We start from the raw sequence: 16,224 nt of genomic DNA on the forward strand, positions 1-16,224 counted from the left end.
CAAAAGTTTGATATGTGTAATGTTAATTTGTTTATAGTATTTATTCTCTTTATGAGTCCATTGCAGTGGTTATTACCATCATTGTGGTTTTGGCATTGTAGCTTTTTTTCCACATATTATCTCAATTTCCTGCTTAATTCATTTTTTATCCAAATGTTCTTATATGTCCTTGTAAACTTTCTATATTTTTTTTTATTTAATGAATTTGAAAAGTAGAGTTAGAGAGAGAGAGGCAGAAGACAGAGAGATCTCCCATCCTTTGTTTCATTCCCCAAATAGCTGCAATGGCCATGGCTGGTTCAGGTCAAAGCCAGGAGCCAGAAGCTTCATCCGGATCTCCTGTGTGGATGCAGGGGCCCAAACACTTGGGCCATCTTCCACTACATTCCCAGGCACATTATCAGGGAGCTGGATCAGAAGTGGAGCAGCCAGGACTTGAACTGGTGCCCATGTGGGATGCCAGCATTGTAGGCAGTTGGCTTAACCCATTATGCCACAACGCTGGCCCCTATATTCCTGTGTTATGAGTATACTTTTAAAGTATTTCCTTTAGTATTATTTGCTTGTTTCTATTTTTAAATTTCCTTTTTGGAGTTATCCGGGTAAGATGTTTGCCAAAACATGTTGAAAATATTCCTTCTACTATCATTGTGATTCATAAAAGAATCCTCTCCATCCAGCCATTTTTGTGTCCATCTAGGATTTCTCTAGAGATGATCTCAGATACAAACCATGCAGCTATACTTTTATCAGAAATAAGGTCAATGTCATCAACCCCATTCCTTGTGACCATTTCTGTTTCACAGCTCATAAGAAAGAAGTCTCTCCACATTTAATGTCTGTATCCCTATAACTATTATTTATTTCCTTATTTGAAAGTCAAAGTTACACAGAGAAAGAGAGGCAAAGAGAGGTAGAGGTCTTCCATCCATTGGTTCACTCACCAATTGGGTGCAACAGCTGGAACTGCCACAATCTGAAGCCAGGAGCCAGGAGCTTCTTCCAGGACTCCCACATAGGTGCAGGGGCCCAAGGACTTGGGCCATCTTCTACTGCTTTCCCAGGCCATAGCAGAGAGCTAGATCAGAAGTGGAGTAGCTGGGTCTTGAACAGCCGCCCGTGTGGGATGCTGGCACTGCAGGTGGAGGCTTTACCAGCTATGCCACAGCCACAGCCCCAGTTCTTTATCTTACTTAAGAACTATTCCCAGCACCTGACATAGCCATGATTTAGTGACACTCAGTACATTGTAGAATGAGTGATGGTAGGACAATTGTCATCACTCTGCAAAGTACACAAAAGTGATAAGGATGTGATTTCACTTCTGTTGCAGCCACTGGAGGAGTGAACCTGTGGATAGAAGCCCTTTCTCTCTGTCTCTCCCTCTCTTTGTTTGTAATTCTACCTATCAAATAAATAAACAAAAAAATCTTTAAAAAAAAGACAAAAAGATATGTACAAGAATGTTTTTATCACTATTACTCATAATAGCCCCAAACTGAAGTCTGTTCAATGCTCATATGGCACACTGTATTCAGACAGTGACAAAGTATCCATGAAAAAGGTTGAACAAGCAATGTATTCAGCAACTGGGATTAATCTCATAGACGGGATAGAGTAAGATATAAAAGAGCATATACTGTATGCTCCATAAATATGAATGTCAAAGTCACACATGTTGGGGATACTGACAAGAGAAAGACTGGTGCTAGAGCTGTTTTGATCTGGATATTGATCACACAGGAAGACATGTGTGCATATGCAAACAGTCATCAAGCTGTACACTTATGATTCACACATTGTACTATATGCAAGGTAGACTTTCATGTAAATAGTTAAAGGGCAAGATAATAATATTCCCCAGCAAAAGAGAAAGCAAAAAGGGATTTGTAGCATACCTAGTTATAAATTTTGAAAGCAGAATGGGGATCATAATACTTATTTTTCAAGGGTAATGGGATGATTAGAGATAATGTATATGAAGTGTCTAGGCAAAGTCTGGCATTTTTTATGGGATCAATAATTTGCAGATACATTTATATCCTCTAGGCCAATGCTGCTCAAGCTTTTATGTATATACAAATCAGATGGAGATCTGGTTAAAATTCAGGCTCTGATTCTACAGGTCTGGAATGAGGCCTGGAATTCCACATTTTTAAAAGCTCCCAAGTCAGTCCAACTTTACCTGTCTACGGGCCATACTTTGAGTAGCAATGGCAAAGAATTGAATAAATGGGAATTACAAGCAGGGGAAAGCTCTTCATCAAATCCATGTTTGAAAAGAGGTTTCTGCTAGCAATTCACAGACTCTACTACAAGAGACAAAAACAAAGACCCAAGAGACAGATGATGCTTCCCTGAATGAGGAAAGGGGGCGGGAGAATGGAACGTGAGAAAAGAAACACCGTTTGCAAACTCATCACGACTTGGCATTTTGTTGTAAGACTAAAAAAAATTGTCACAGACAGCTTGAGGATTCCACCTTCAATGATCAGATAAATAAATATGCTGTAGTTTTAATTATTTTACCAGATTCTTTGATTAAGATTGAGCTCAGGAGAAATGAATGGTATAAAATATTTCTTTTTCCCCATCTGGATCAAGTAGAAGTAGGGCCGTGAGTGGTTTAAGAACAGTTATGCCAAAGGGAAAGCTTGAAGATGAGGGAATGTGAGTCAATATGGCTGCAGTGACAGACAATCTCCAAAGTCTCACTGACTTTCAATAACAAAGGTTTGCTTAGTCTCTGCTCGGCTCTGCTCCATTCTGCTCCACCTGTTTTTATTCCAGGATCTAGGCTGAAGTAGCATTCTCTATCACGAACAAAGGATTGAAGGAAGCATGCAATGGGTCTTAAAGGTTCTGCTCAAATGCAATGAGCATAATGTCTGTCCCAGTGCCATTCTCTAAAGCAAGTCACATGGACAAGCCTACTGTCCATGGGGAGAGAACCTATACTTGTCCCACAGGGACCAGCTAGAGAAAATATATAGCCCTCTTGCAGGAAGAAGTAGGGACAGTTTGGAGTAACAATACTATCTCCTGCACACATGCACCCGGGCAAAGAGCCCAATCCTCTGCATCCCCTTCGTGATTATAACTAGCCCTAGCTCTCGAGTTTTTCTTTGAACAGTTAAATATCCTAAGCACAACGTCTTTCATTAGCATAAGGCAAAATGGGCCGATTTCAATTTCCTTTATTAATGAGCACTTAAATGTTCAAAACTCTACAGGGGAGGATGGGGGAGAAGCCAGGGGTTGTGGGAGAAAAGCCATTACTAGATAATCAGCCTCAGAGTAATCAAGAGTTGGCTGAATTCTCTCCTGACCTTGACTATATCTAATAGGTGTCTTAAGAGAAGAGTTGAGCTATAATGCCGTGCAATCCCTGTATACTCATGTTAGTCAAGATTTTTATGCTGTATAATGGAAGAGTGCTTTAATTTTTTTTTTTGAATCCTCAATGTGGGAAATAAATATATAGTAAAAGGAAATTAAATGTAGTTATCCCATACAGCCCCGAAATTATTTTACATTTTCAAAACTTCCAGGGTGTGTCCACTCATATCCAGTACATTGATAATCTAAATACCAATTCTACTGATCAGTTCAAAGAAAAGATTCTTTTTCTGAACACTTCTCACAAAATAATTGATATGAATTTGAAGGTTTGAAAACTCATCTATTTGCCCTTCGCTTTGGTTCAGGACCATCTTCTATCTCTCCATGCATGATTGAAGCATGGTTTCTGAAAGTTTTGCTTTTTGTAAAACTCAGAATAGAGCAATAGTCAGGCATATCACATTTCTTCTATTTTTCCATTGCTGTTCTTAACAGGGCAAGAGAATGATTCAACGAAGAATGAAATAAAAATTGAGACAGAATCCCAGAGCTCGTGTATGGAAACAGAAGGTATTGAAACCAGAATATATTGTTATCAGAGAATGAGATGAAACTATAAACCATGACTTCTGAATAAACTGTGTGGCTGGCACACGTGTTTGTGTGTGTGTGTGCGTGTGTGTGCGTGTGTGTGTTAGGTAATGATTACTGGAGGATGACAATAGTGTTCTCCTTTGTCAAAGGGAACTTTGACTATTTGTGCTATAGTCACTGTTTTCTCAACGGTGCCAACTAAAACATCCCACGGTATCCTCTGTATCCTTCTATTTAGAGCTTTCATCAAACCAAGAAGATGCCACAATTGTGGAGCAACCAGAAGTGATTCCACTGACAGATGACCAAGAAGAAAAAGGTGAAAAAGGTAGGAGTGCTTTTAAATTAACCCATCAAAGATGCAGAGATTCTTTGGATCTCTGCTTGGGGTTGAACCACCAAAATCATCCACAAACAGTGGACCCTCATTGCAAAAGTAAAGTAAAATCTAGAAGCAGAAAAACAAAGACACTGTAACTTTTCATTTCTAATAGCGTGAAGATGTTTTTCCTGCTTAGGTTCAGTTTAAAGTTCTTAATTTATAGCTCTAGAAAAGAAATAAAATTATAGACTGGAGGGGGTAGAAGTCATAGAAAATCTGAAATGGCTTTGAAACGAGTAAGGTAATATTTTTGTATTGATTTCATTTTGTCTTCCTTCATGTGGTAGTGATTAAATAACCAATTTATATAAAATATGCACATTATATGAACCTTCTAAATTGGAAACTTTTTCTGCTAATATTAGGATACAATAATATTGAATAGTATTTTAAAAATAAGTGGACTCCATAATGACTTGTGAAGTTAAAGGGAGAATGAACACTTTGTAAATATTAAGCAGCATTTGGGTCAAGAAGCCAATATATTGAAGTGAATAAAGAAACCTTTAAGAAAAAAAATCTTTATAAAATAGCTATTATCAAAGACATTTAGTGTTTATTGAAGAAATTGGCAAATCCAATTTTCCAATATAAAGCAATCTCTTTAAAATAGCTCATGAAATAATTTGTCTGTTACACTATATTATAAATCAGACTGCTCTTAAATGAATAGGTATTTGCAAAGCAGTTTCAGGGTAATGACATGATAGGCCTTGTTTATAGAACACAGTGATCAATTTTCCTGCCAAATTAAATGCAGACATCATCTCAACTGTAAAATCAGGTCAATAGCAACTACAGCTTCCAAATTATGAACTCTTCTCAGCAGGGACATTGACACAATGTAACTGCTAACCTATGCTAGGGATTTTGACTTTCCACGGCTTTTATTGCACAATATTTTTCCTTCTTTATGCATCTAATAATCCCCTCTCAGTTGCAAATCCTAGTTTAGACGCATGATGCCATGTTCCTGGTAAGTCAAGTGAATGGTACACTTAGAATATTTCATGCCTGACAATGATAAAAAGAATTGATACAATGCTTACTCAGATTCAGATACATGGAATTATGGAACTACTTCCTTCAACTGTATTCCTAAAATGAAAAATGCATAATGTCATACCTATTTGCTTAATTTCTCCATAACAGAAATTATTTGCTTTGTGTATTGTGCCTCAAGAAATGCAAATGAGTAAAAAAAAAAACCATGAAACAGATGGTGTGTTTTCTTTTTTAACTTCACCCATAAAGGAAAAGCACGTGTTCAGCATGCATTGACATGCTGTCCCACCTCCAGTACCTTCCCTAGAGTTGAACCCATTCCTAATTACTTAGGAGTTAAATACTCTTCCTCTCTTCCTTATAGGTATGCTAGTCTTCTTCCATAAATGATGGAACAACTTATAGGGAAGTAGCAAGATCAGATTCTGCTATATGCCTATAGCAACTCTGACGATAAATTTATTTTTTTTTTAACTTTTATTTAGTAAATATAAATTTCCAAAGTACAGTTTATGGATTACAATGGCTTCCCCCCCATAACTTCCCTCCCACCCACAAACCTCCCAACTCCTGCTCCCTCTCCCATTCCATTCACATCAAGATTCATTTTCAATTATCTTTATATACAGAAGATCAATTTAGTATATATTAAGTAAAGATTTCAATAGTTTGCACCCACACAGAACATAAAGTGTAAAATACTGTTTGAGTACTAGTTATAAAATTAATTCACATTGAACAACACATTAAGGACAGAGATCCTACATGAGGAATAAGTGCACAGTGACTCCTGTTGTTGACTTAAGAAATTTACACTCTTGTTTATGGCATCAGTAATCTCCCTAGGCTCTAGTCATGAGTTGCCAAGGCTATGGAAGCCTCTTGAGTTCGCCAACTCCGATCTTATTTAGACAAGGTCATAGTCAAAGTGGAAATTCACTCCTCCCTTCAGAAAAAGGTACCTCCTTCTTTGACGGCCCATTCTTTCTACTGGGATCTCATTCACAGAGATCCTTCATTTAGGTTTGGTTTTGGTTTGGTTTGTTTTTTGTTTTGTTTTGTTTTTGCCAGAGTGTCTTGGCTTTCCATGTCTAAAATACTCTCTTGGGCTCTTCAGCCAGATCTGAATGCCTTAAGGGCTGATTCTGAGGCCAGAGTGCTGTTTAGGACATCTGCCATTCTATGAGTCTGCTGTGTATCCCACTTCCTGTGTTGGATCGTTCTCTCCCTTTTTTATTCTATCAGTTAGTATTAGCAGACACTAGTCTTGTTTCACTGTGAAAGGACAATGCCAGTGGGCTTACATTAGCCACATTTTACTTTAAAGTTTGATTATGCTTATCTTGGCCCTGCCTTGAATATTTCCATTGTTGAAATTTGAAATCAGTTTACATGCCTCAGTTTTGTCACCTTGTTCTTTGCATCAACCCACCTTGAAAGCTATTGTGAGTAAGAGAGTGGTGATTCCATCCTTCTGAGCTCCCAGTCTATTGTAAAGTAAATTAGTCACTCTTCTGATGGCTCTTTGTTTTATCAGGAGCAAGACAGACAGGGTAAAATAATTAAAATATAAATCAGGTCTTTTGATGGGTTTGTCCCACCTTATATTGACTGACAGTTTCTTCCCCAAGATTGTGCTTAAAAAGCCCACTACCACCAGCCCTCTGGGTCTTCCTCCCTTAGAACACTCCTCTTTGCTGCTTCAGTAGGAGGTTTCCAACTTGAATAAATCCTATTTTTCTTTAAAAAAAAAAAAAAGAAAAGCTATTCTGTTTCATGTAGGAAAAGTACCCAAAGCAAGAGAGGGTTGTGCAGATTAGTGGGGCTCTGCAGTAGCTCTTCTCCACCGTGTGAAGTTGGGTGACCTTAGGCAAGTTGTGTGGTCTCTCTGCTTCAAATTTCTCATCTGTAAGATGGTGGTAATGGAACCACTTGCCACTTACGGTTTTGGTGAATAACACATATAAAGCATTATAGTAATACTTGGCGCATAGAAAACAGTCCATAAGCATTCAGCAACTATCTTAACTTAATAAATTGATGACAAAGTCAAGAGATTCCACATGTGAGTTCCCCAATATCCAATATGAAATCCACAAAAACTTCACATATCTTGTATTATCCTTCAACAACAAATGGTTCTGCACATTTGAATGGCAACATCATCTCATGCTAACAGTTTTCATATGGCTCTAAACCCTATCTTACTGTGTATAGGGGGGCTTCAAAGAGTTCACAGGAAAATGGAATTGAAATTGGAGATGACCCCCTAAAATTTATACAAAATTGTGGCCCTTTAGAGTTCCCCAGTAGTGCTATCTGGGGTGCCACATATGCTACTGGAATTTGGGGTGGCATATGATTTCACCATATGCTTATTAATAAATCCCCAATATTAATAAGCCCAGGAGGGTTCTTGCCTAATATTTAGAGAAGAATTCTAAATACCGACACAGATAAAGGAGGCAGCATGGTACATTTTAAGCCTTTATTTAGTGAGAAAGATGCATAGGAGAGTGAGAGCTTTATTTAAGAAACAGAGGTAAACTGGGTTCATACCGAGTACCAGGAACCAGCCACATGGAGGAGCATCTAGGCCAGGAATCCTAGGGTGCGTGGCCCTCGGGAGGCGCAGGGCTACAGCAAGTCCCCTCCGGCAAGAGGCCTGGGAAGAGAGAAGGGCCAGACACAATGTGTCCCAGGCTTTTAACCCACTTCCAAAGGGGAGTGGTCAATTAACCTGATTGGCTGATGGGCACCCAGGTGTGGCCAGGTAAGGGGTGGGGTCACATAGGGGCGTGGCTAAGGTATCAGGTAGGGCGTGAGGTCACACAGGGGCGTGGTGAAGGCGTGGTCTTCCAGCTCACAAACCCAATCCATTTTAACCTATATGCCTGCCTACTTCATTATTACATCATGCAAAATTTCATGAACTTGTATTTTATTCTATATAACAAGAACAATCAGTGGAAGGTAGGGTAGGAGGCACTTCTCTCCATGCATATATTCCTTTTATTATTGACAAGATCTCAATCTTCTGTTTGAGAAATTATGATAAAACCATAATTTCTGTTTTTAAAAAAAGATACCACTATGCTCTTCATACATCCACAGAACAAAAGTAGAAAAAAAAAAGAATTTCAAAGTTCCAGGATATTTTTACCCTCTACTTTGCTTAATGTGGTTATTAAAGAGTCTTGTTTGGACAAATTTTGAGACTATAGCTCCAGGTTTGGAGTACATTTACAAAATAATGTCCTAACAAAAAGCTACACATATGTAATAGGAATTATATGTAAACAAAGCCAAATGAGTATTCTATTACATTTGTAGAGATATTCTTTGTAACTATAGATATATTATTTGTCCTATATTGTAAGAATCTTTATTTTTATTTGACAGAGTTAGACAGTGAGAGAGAGAGAGACAGAGAGAAAGGTCTTCCTTCCGTTGGTTCACCCCCCAAGTGGCCGCTACGGCCAGCATGCTATGGCCGGCATGCTGCGCCTATCCATAGCCAGGAGCCAGGTACTTACCCTGGACTCCCATGCGGGTGCAGGGCCCAAGCACTTGGGCCATCCTCCGCTGCCCTCCTGGGCCACAGCAGAGAGCTGGATGGAAGAGGAGCAACCAGAACCAGAACCCGGTGCCCATATGGGATGCCGGCGCCTCAGGCGGAGGATTAACCAAGTGAGCCACAGCGCCGGCCCTATTGTAAGAATCTTTTTAAACAGGCAGAAAGTGGTTCCTTTAAAGAAAAAAAAAAAAAAAAAAGCCAAACCTGGAAAATGTATCACCTTTTTTCTCTCATTTTGTGGCATTTTTTAAGATTAGGAAATGTAGATAATCTTCAGGACACATCTTCTATGGCTCCCAGGTGTATGGGCACAGATGTTGCAACATTAAGTTTTGAAGTTAGCTTTCCCAAAATATGGATTTTGAAAAGGTGCGAAACTGTTCAGCAGAAGTTCACGCTGATAAAATTACACAATAACACAATGGCCATGCCAGTGGGAGATCTGGAATACAAAACTTTCAACAGGCATAGAGTGAGGTTTCACATATGGTAGCTTTTCTCCTATAGCCACATTGTCTCTTCCTAAATGAGTCCAGTTTTATGCTTTCCCAGCAGGATCTGCAACACATGTGAAATCCGGTAGAATAACATCATTTAGGTTAATAACTGAACATCAGAGTAATGTAATAAAAAGTTTCCTGTCAAAAGGATCCCATGTTTCAGCATAAGATATATAGCAAGCATTTAAACATGTCCCGTAAGATTTATGTCTGGTTGAATTTAGAAATATTTGATATAAAATATCAGGCAAATCAACATTATGTCTTTATTGCTTCCCAAAACCTCCACTCCTATTTAATTTTTAGTTATATCAGACTTCTCCAGAATTATACAGAATGCATATATGTGGTCCCAGTTAGTTTTCTTACATCAATGAATAATAATAGAATGGGATAGTACCCCTTTAACTGTTTACCTAAAATTGATGAAAGTATTGATGATAGCTCAGGGTATATTTTGCTTTTTCCTGGGAAAAGATGAATGTAGGCAGACCCATAGGCCAAGAGTACAGGGCACATCAGCAACAAGTATAAAATGTCACATCCATGGGTTCATGGTTTGCTGATTGACTGGCGTGTGTGCTAAGTGTCCAGGGGCGTGTGGCTTCCACCTCTGCCTCTGGGATCCCCGGCAGTCCCTAGAAGTTCAAGAGTCCCAGTTTGCAGGGCAGTAGTGAGAGGTATAAACTCAGTTATGCAGCCATAGTGTTCTCCAGTTTGTCACTTTGCTTGTTAGAACAACTCTGAGTGCCACTCTCTGGATGAAACGGGGATGAGGACCCGGAAGCCGGTGGTCATAAGGACACCGAACACTCGAAGATCTTTCCCAGCTTTATTTATTCTATTGACAAAAAATGCCGAGGCATCCTCGACTGAGCAAAAAGATCAGCCAAATTAACTGTATTTTATATTACAACGTACCAATAATTGGACAGCTAATTGTTCCCTGAGGATACTTTAAAGGAAGAAAAAAGCCATTTAGCTCAAATTAGGTTTACACGCAGTCTGCTTAGAACCAGGCTTGATTTCCATCACGATCTTTCTTAGTCCACATGGGAAACATCTTTTCTTGCAGCTCCTCTGGCTCCTGTTTCATCTTAGAACTCATAGTAAGGGAGCCGCTTTCTCTTCTGCTCCTACCAGTCAAATCCATTAGGGATTTATCTCGACTACAAAGCATCACTCCACAGCCCTTGGTGTTTTTTCCATTATTTTTGGAATTCTGATATCGCTGACAGAGCCCTTTTACCACTCCTGGAAAAGCAGACCCCATGCCAGCAATGTAGCCATACACAGAATCAATAACATGCAGGCTTTCATATCCAGCTGGTGTTCTTTGCTACAGAGAATCGTAGCTGGGCATATTTTTGATTCATGCAAAATAGTATATCAGCTTGCATCTTGAGAAATAAAGCAACTTCCTGGAACTTTCTATTTTCAGAAAATCTTTGGTACATCATCTTTTCAACTGAGATCAACTTTACTGATACTGTATTTTTCACATTAGCAGCACTATTCGCTTTCTAAGGAAGTTTCACTTTCAAATGGCTTTCTTTTGTTACTGGCCTTCTTTCCTAATCATATTTTCTAATTAGAATTTATCAACCCAATCTTCATTTAAGATATAAATGAAATTCAAACTGCCGGTCCTTAATTGGATCATTTTTAAAGATTGATTAATTTATTTGTTTGAAAGAATTACACAGAGAGGAGAGGCACAGAGAGAAAGAGAGAGGGAGAGAGAGGGGTCGTCTATCTCCTGGCTCACTCCCTAATTGGCCACAAGGGCTGGAAATGCGCTGATCAGAAGCCAGGAGCCAGGAGCTTATTCCAGGTCTCCCACATAGGTGCAGGGGCCCAAGAACTTGGGCCATCTTCTACTGCTTTCCCAGGCCATAACAGAGAGCTGAATCGGAAGTGGAGCAACTAGGACTTGAACTGACGCCCATATGGGATGCTGGCACCGCAGGCAGCAGCTTTACCCACTACGCCACAGCACTGGCCCTTAATTGGATCCTAGAAATACTTTAAAATGCTTCAGGATATTTCTTACACTGAAGGTAAAATGATTACCTTATAAATTGTTTAAGTTTTCTACATATATTTATGAGTGCAATTTACATATGGAACCAGTTCATTCAAATTAGCACTGTATAAGGTAAGATTTTTTTTTTAAATTTACCTTTAGAATGTTGATCTTTATCTGTATTTCTCAAACAAAAGTGTAACTGACCAATAATTTTAAAGTTAAAAAAAAAGTGAAAATGAAAAGTATATTTGCTGCTACAGTATTATCAGTTTGCATAATATGTATATATGTACATGTACAAATTTGGACTATGCATGTAAAAAGGTCATGTGTAGCTACCCAGTTAGAAAAGTTTTTCAGGCCTCTTAAATTTATCTAAATTCTCTAGCTTACCATTATCATCAAACTTTTAAGAGTTAGAAAAAATTATCCTGAATGGCATTTTACATGTTAGAGGATATCAGGTCCTTTGCAGTATCTCTGAGAATTCTTTGGGTTAAGAACCATTTCTTCTCATCTCAGGTTGAAAGCTTTCATTTGTGGCAACTTCTCACCTCAACCTCTATCTTTCCTTCTTTGCATAAGGTCTCTCTGGTCCTCAGTGTGCCTCCCACTGCGACCGCTCTCATCCCTCCGTTCCCTGAAGTACCACAAACCCACGTATGTTTGTAGGTTTAGGTAAATGTTAGAACTGCAACTTGTAGTTAATTATTAGTCCATCTTCATCTGGGGAATTTTCAGAAACCATCTCTTATAATAAACAGCCATCATCCAGTCACATCCTGCAATCCTTTTGTCATGATTTCCTCCCATCCCTAACTCCTCAATTTAGTTTAGTATACCATTGTATCAAGCCTAGGTCAGTCTGGGCATGCCCTGAGCCATATGGTTCTATGACCCTGTGGTTTCTTAAAAGCAATTTGCAAAAGCAAAAAGACCTCTCCCGTATGTGTCTTTCAGTCCCCAGATGTTGAACTTCTTCTTCCTCTCTGCTGCATTAGAATTCTGCCAGTCTCTGTGGGTGAAATACCTAAATTCTTTTTTTTTTTTATCTTTTATTTAATGAATATAAATTTCCAAAGTACGACTCATGGGTTACAATGGCTTCCCCCCCCATACCGTCCCTCCCACCAACAACCCTCCCCTTTCCCACTCCCTCTCCCCTTCCATTCACATCAAGATTCATTTTCGATTATCTTAATATACAGAAGATCAGCTTAGTATACCTTAAGTAAGTATTTCAACAGTTTGCTCCCACACAGAAACATAAAGTGAAAAATAATAGATGATTTTTTTAAAATGATGATGAAATCAGATCAGACCTATTGTCATGTTTAATCCCAGTGAGAGTCAAGTTGGGAATTGAAAATTTCTTTCTTTCTTTCTTTCTTTTTTTTTTTTTTTTTTTTACAGAAGATCAGTTTAGTGTACATTAAGTAAAGATTTCAGTCGTTTGCACCCCCATAGAAACACAAAGTGAAATATACTGTTTGAGTACTCGTTATAGCATTAAGCCTCAGTGTACAGCACGTTAAGGACCGAGATCCTACATGAGGAGTAAGTGCACAGTGACTCCTGTTGTTGACTTTACCAATTGACACTCCTGTTTATGGCATCAGTAATCTCCCTATGCACCAGTTATGAGTTTCCAAGGCTATGGAAGCCCCTTGAGTTCTCCGACTCTTATCTTGTTTAGACACGGTCATAGTAAAGTGGAGGTTCTCTCCTCCCTTCAGAGAAAGGCACCTCCCTCTTTGAAGACCTGTTCTTTCCACTGGGATCTCACTCACAGAGATCTTTTTGCCAGAGTGTCTTGGCTTTCCATGCCTGAAATACTCTCATGGGCTTTTCAGCCAGATCCGAGTGCCTTTAGGGCTGATTCTGAGGACAGAGTGCTATTTAGGACATCTGCCATTCTATGAGTCTGCTGAGTATCTCACTTCCCATGTTGGATCACTCTCCCCTTTATTTATTCTATCGGTTGGTGTTAGCAGATACTAGACTTGTTTATGTGCTCCCTTTGACTCTTAGTCCTTTCATTATGATCAATTGTGAACTGAAATTGATCACTTGGAGTAGTGAGATGGCATTGGCACATGCCACCTTGATGGGATTGAATTGGAATCCCCTGGTATGTTTCCAACTCTACCAATTGGGGCAAGTCAGCCCGAGCATGCCCCAAATTATACATCTCTTCCCTCTCTTATTCCCACTCTTATGTTTAACAGGGATCACATTTCAGTTAATTTTCAACACTTAAGAATAACTGTGTGATAATTACAGAATTAAACCAGTCATATTAAGTAGAACAGACAAAAAAAAAATACTATGAGGGATAATGTATTAAGTTGTCCATTAGCAGTCAGGGCTATGCTGATCAAGTCACCATTTCTCATAGTGTCCATTTCACTTCAGGAGGTTTCCTTTTTGGTGTTGAGTCAGTTGTCACCGATCAGGGAGAACATATGGTATTTGTCCCTTTGGGACTGGCTTACTTCACTCAGCATGATGTGTTCCAGATTCCTCCATTTTGTTGCAAATGACTGGATTTCGTTGTTTCTTACTGCAGTATAGTACTCTAAAGAATACATATCCCATAATTTCTTTATCCAGTCTACCGTTGATGGGCATTTAGGTTGGTTCCAGGTCTTGGCTATTGTGAATTGTGCTGCAATAAACATTAGGGTGCAGACCGCTTTTTTGTTTATCAATTTAAACTCCTTTGGGTAAATTCCAAGGAGTGGGATGGCTGGGTCGAACGGTAGGGTTATATTCAGGTTTCTGAGGAATCTCCAGACTGATTTCCATAGTGGCTTGACCAGTTTGCATTCCCACCAACAGTGGGTTAGTGTCCCTTTTTCCCCACATCCTCGCCAGCATCTGTTGTTGGTAGATTTCTGTATGTGAGCCATTCTAACCGGGGTGAGGTGAAACCTCATTGTGCTTTTGATTTGCATTTCCCTGATTGCTAGTGACCTTGAACATTTTTTCATGTGCCTGTTGGCCATTTGGATTTCCTCTTTTGAAAAATGTCTATTGAGGTCCTTGGCCCATCTCTTAAGTGGGTTGTTGGTTTTGTTTTTGTGGAGTTTCTTGATCTCTTTGTAGATTCTGGTTATTAACCCTTTATCTGTTGCATAGTTTGCAAATATTTTTTCCCATTCTGTCGGTTGTCTCTTCACTCTCCTGACTGTTTCTTTTGCAGTACAGAAACTTCTCAATTTGATGCAATCCCAATAGTTGATTTTGGCTTTGACTGTCTGTGCCTCCCGGGTCTTTTCCAGAAATTCTTTGCCTGTGCCAATATCTTGAAGGGTTTCTCCAATGTTCTCTAATAACTTAATGGTGTCAGGACGTAGATTTAGGTCTTTAATCCACGTTGAGTGGATTTTTGTGTAAGGTGTAAGGTAGGGGTCTTGCTTCATGCTTCTGCACGTGGAAATCCAGTTTTCCCAGCACCATTTATTGAATAGACTGTCCTTGCTCCAAGAATTAGTTTTAGATCCTTGATCAAATATAAGTTGGCTGTAGATGTTTGGGTTGATTTCTGGTGTTTCTCTTCTGTTCCATTGGTCTATCCATCTGTTTCTGTACCAGTACCATGCTGTTTTGATTACAACTGCCCTGTAGTATGTCCTGAAGTCTGGTATTGTGATGCCTCCGGCTTTGTTTTTGTTGTACAAGATTGCTTTAGCTATTCGAGGTCTCTTGTGCCTCCATATGAATTTCAGCATCATTTTTTCTAGATCTGCGAAGAATGTCTTTGGTATCTTGATTGGGATTGCACTGAATCTATAAATTGCTTTTGGGAGAATGGACATTTTGATGATGTTGATTCTTCCAATCCATGAGCATGGAAGATTTTTCCATTTTTTGGTATCCTCTTCTATTTCTTTCTTTAAGGTTTTGTAGTTTTCATCGTAGAGATCTTTAACGTCCTTGGTTAAGTTTATTCCAAGGTATCTGATTGTTTTTGTAGCTATTGTGAATGGGATTGATCTTAGCAGCTCTTTCTCAGTCATGGCATTGCTTGTGTATACAAAGGCTGTTGATTTTTGTGCATTGATTTTATATCCTGCCACTTTGCCAAACTCCTCTATGAGTTCCAATAGTCTCTTAGTAGAGTTCTTTGGATCCTCTAAGTACAGAATCATATCGTCTGCAAAGAGGGATAGTTTGACTTCTTCCTTCTTGATTTGTATTCCTTTGATTTCTTTTTCTTGTCTGATGGCTCTGGCTAAAACTTCCAGAACTATGTTAAATAGCAGTGGTGAGAGTGGGCATCCCTGCCTGGTGCCAGATTTCAGTGGAAATGCTTCCAACTTTTCCCCATTCAATAGGATGCTGGCTGTGGGTTTTTTATAAATTGCTTTGATTATATTGAGGAATGTTCCTTCTATACCCAATTTGCTTAGAGTTTTCATCATGAAAGGGTGTTGAATTTTATCAAATGCTTTCTCTGCATCAATTAAGATAATCATATGGTTTTTCTTCTGCAGTCTGTTAATGTGGTGAATCACATTGATTGATTTGCGAATGTTGAACCATCCCTGCATACCAGGGATAAATCCCACTTGGTCTGGGTGGATGATTTTCCTGATGTGTTGTTGTATTCTATTGGCCAGAATTTTATTGAGGATTTTTGCGTCTGTGTTCATCAGGGATATTGGTCTGTAATTTTCTTTCAGTGCTGCATCTTTCTCTGGCTTAGGGATTAAGGTGATGCTGGCTTCATAGAAAGAATTTGGGAGGATTCCCTCTTTTTCGATTGTTCTGAATAGTTTGAGAAGAAATG

General features: G+C 39.0%; 1 protein-coding gene across 4 annotated transcripts in view; it reads left to right on the forward strand.

Moving 5' to 3' along the window:
- Positions 1-16,224, forward strand: part of MACROD2 (mono-ADP ribosylhydrolase 2) — a 2,169,899-nt gene that overhangs the window by 2,086,655 nt on the left and 67,020 nt on the right. For all 4 annotated transcript variants that reach the window (XM_051846213.3, XM_051846214.3, XM_008256366.5 and 1 more), the window contains 2 exons: positions 3,838-3,912; positions 4,175-4,264. In XM_051846213.3, the coding sequence (XP_051702173.2) occupies positions 3,838-3,912; positions 4,175-4,264 (165 nt within the window). The remainder of the gene's footprint in view (positions 1-3,837; positions 3,913-4,174; positions 4,265-16,224) is intronic.

The sequence above is a fragment of the Oryctolagus cuniculus genome, chromosome 11, assembly GCF_051225735.1.
Source record: "Oryctolagus cuniculus isolate XC-2025 breed Fujian yellow rabbit chromosome 11, ASM5122573v1, whole genome shotgun sequence".
Classification (NCBI taxonomy): Eukaryota; Metazoa; Chordata; class Mammalia; order Lagomorpha; family Leporidae; genus Oryctolagus; species Oryctolagus cuniculus.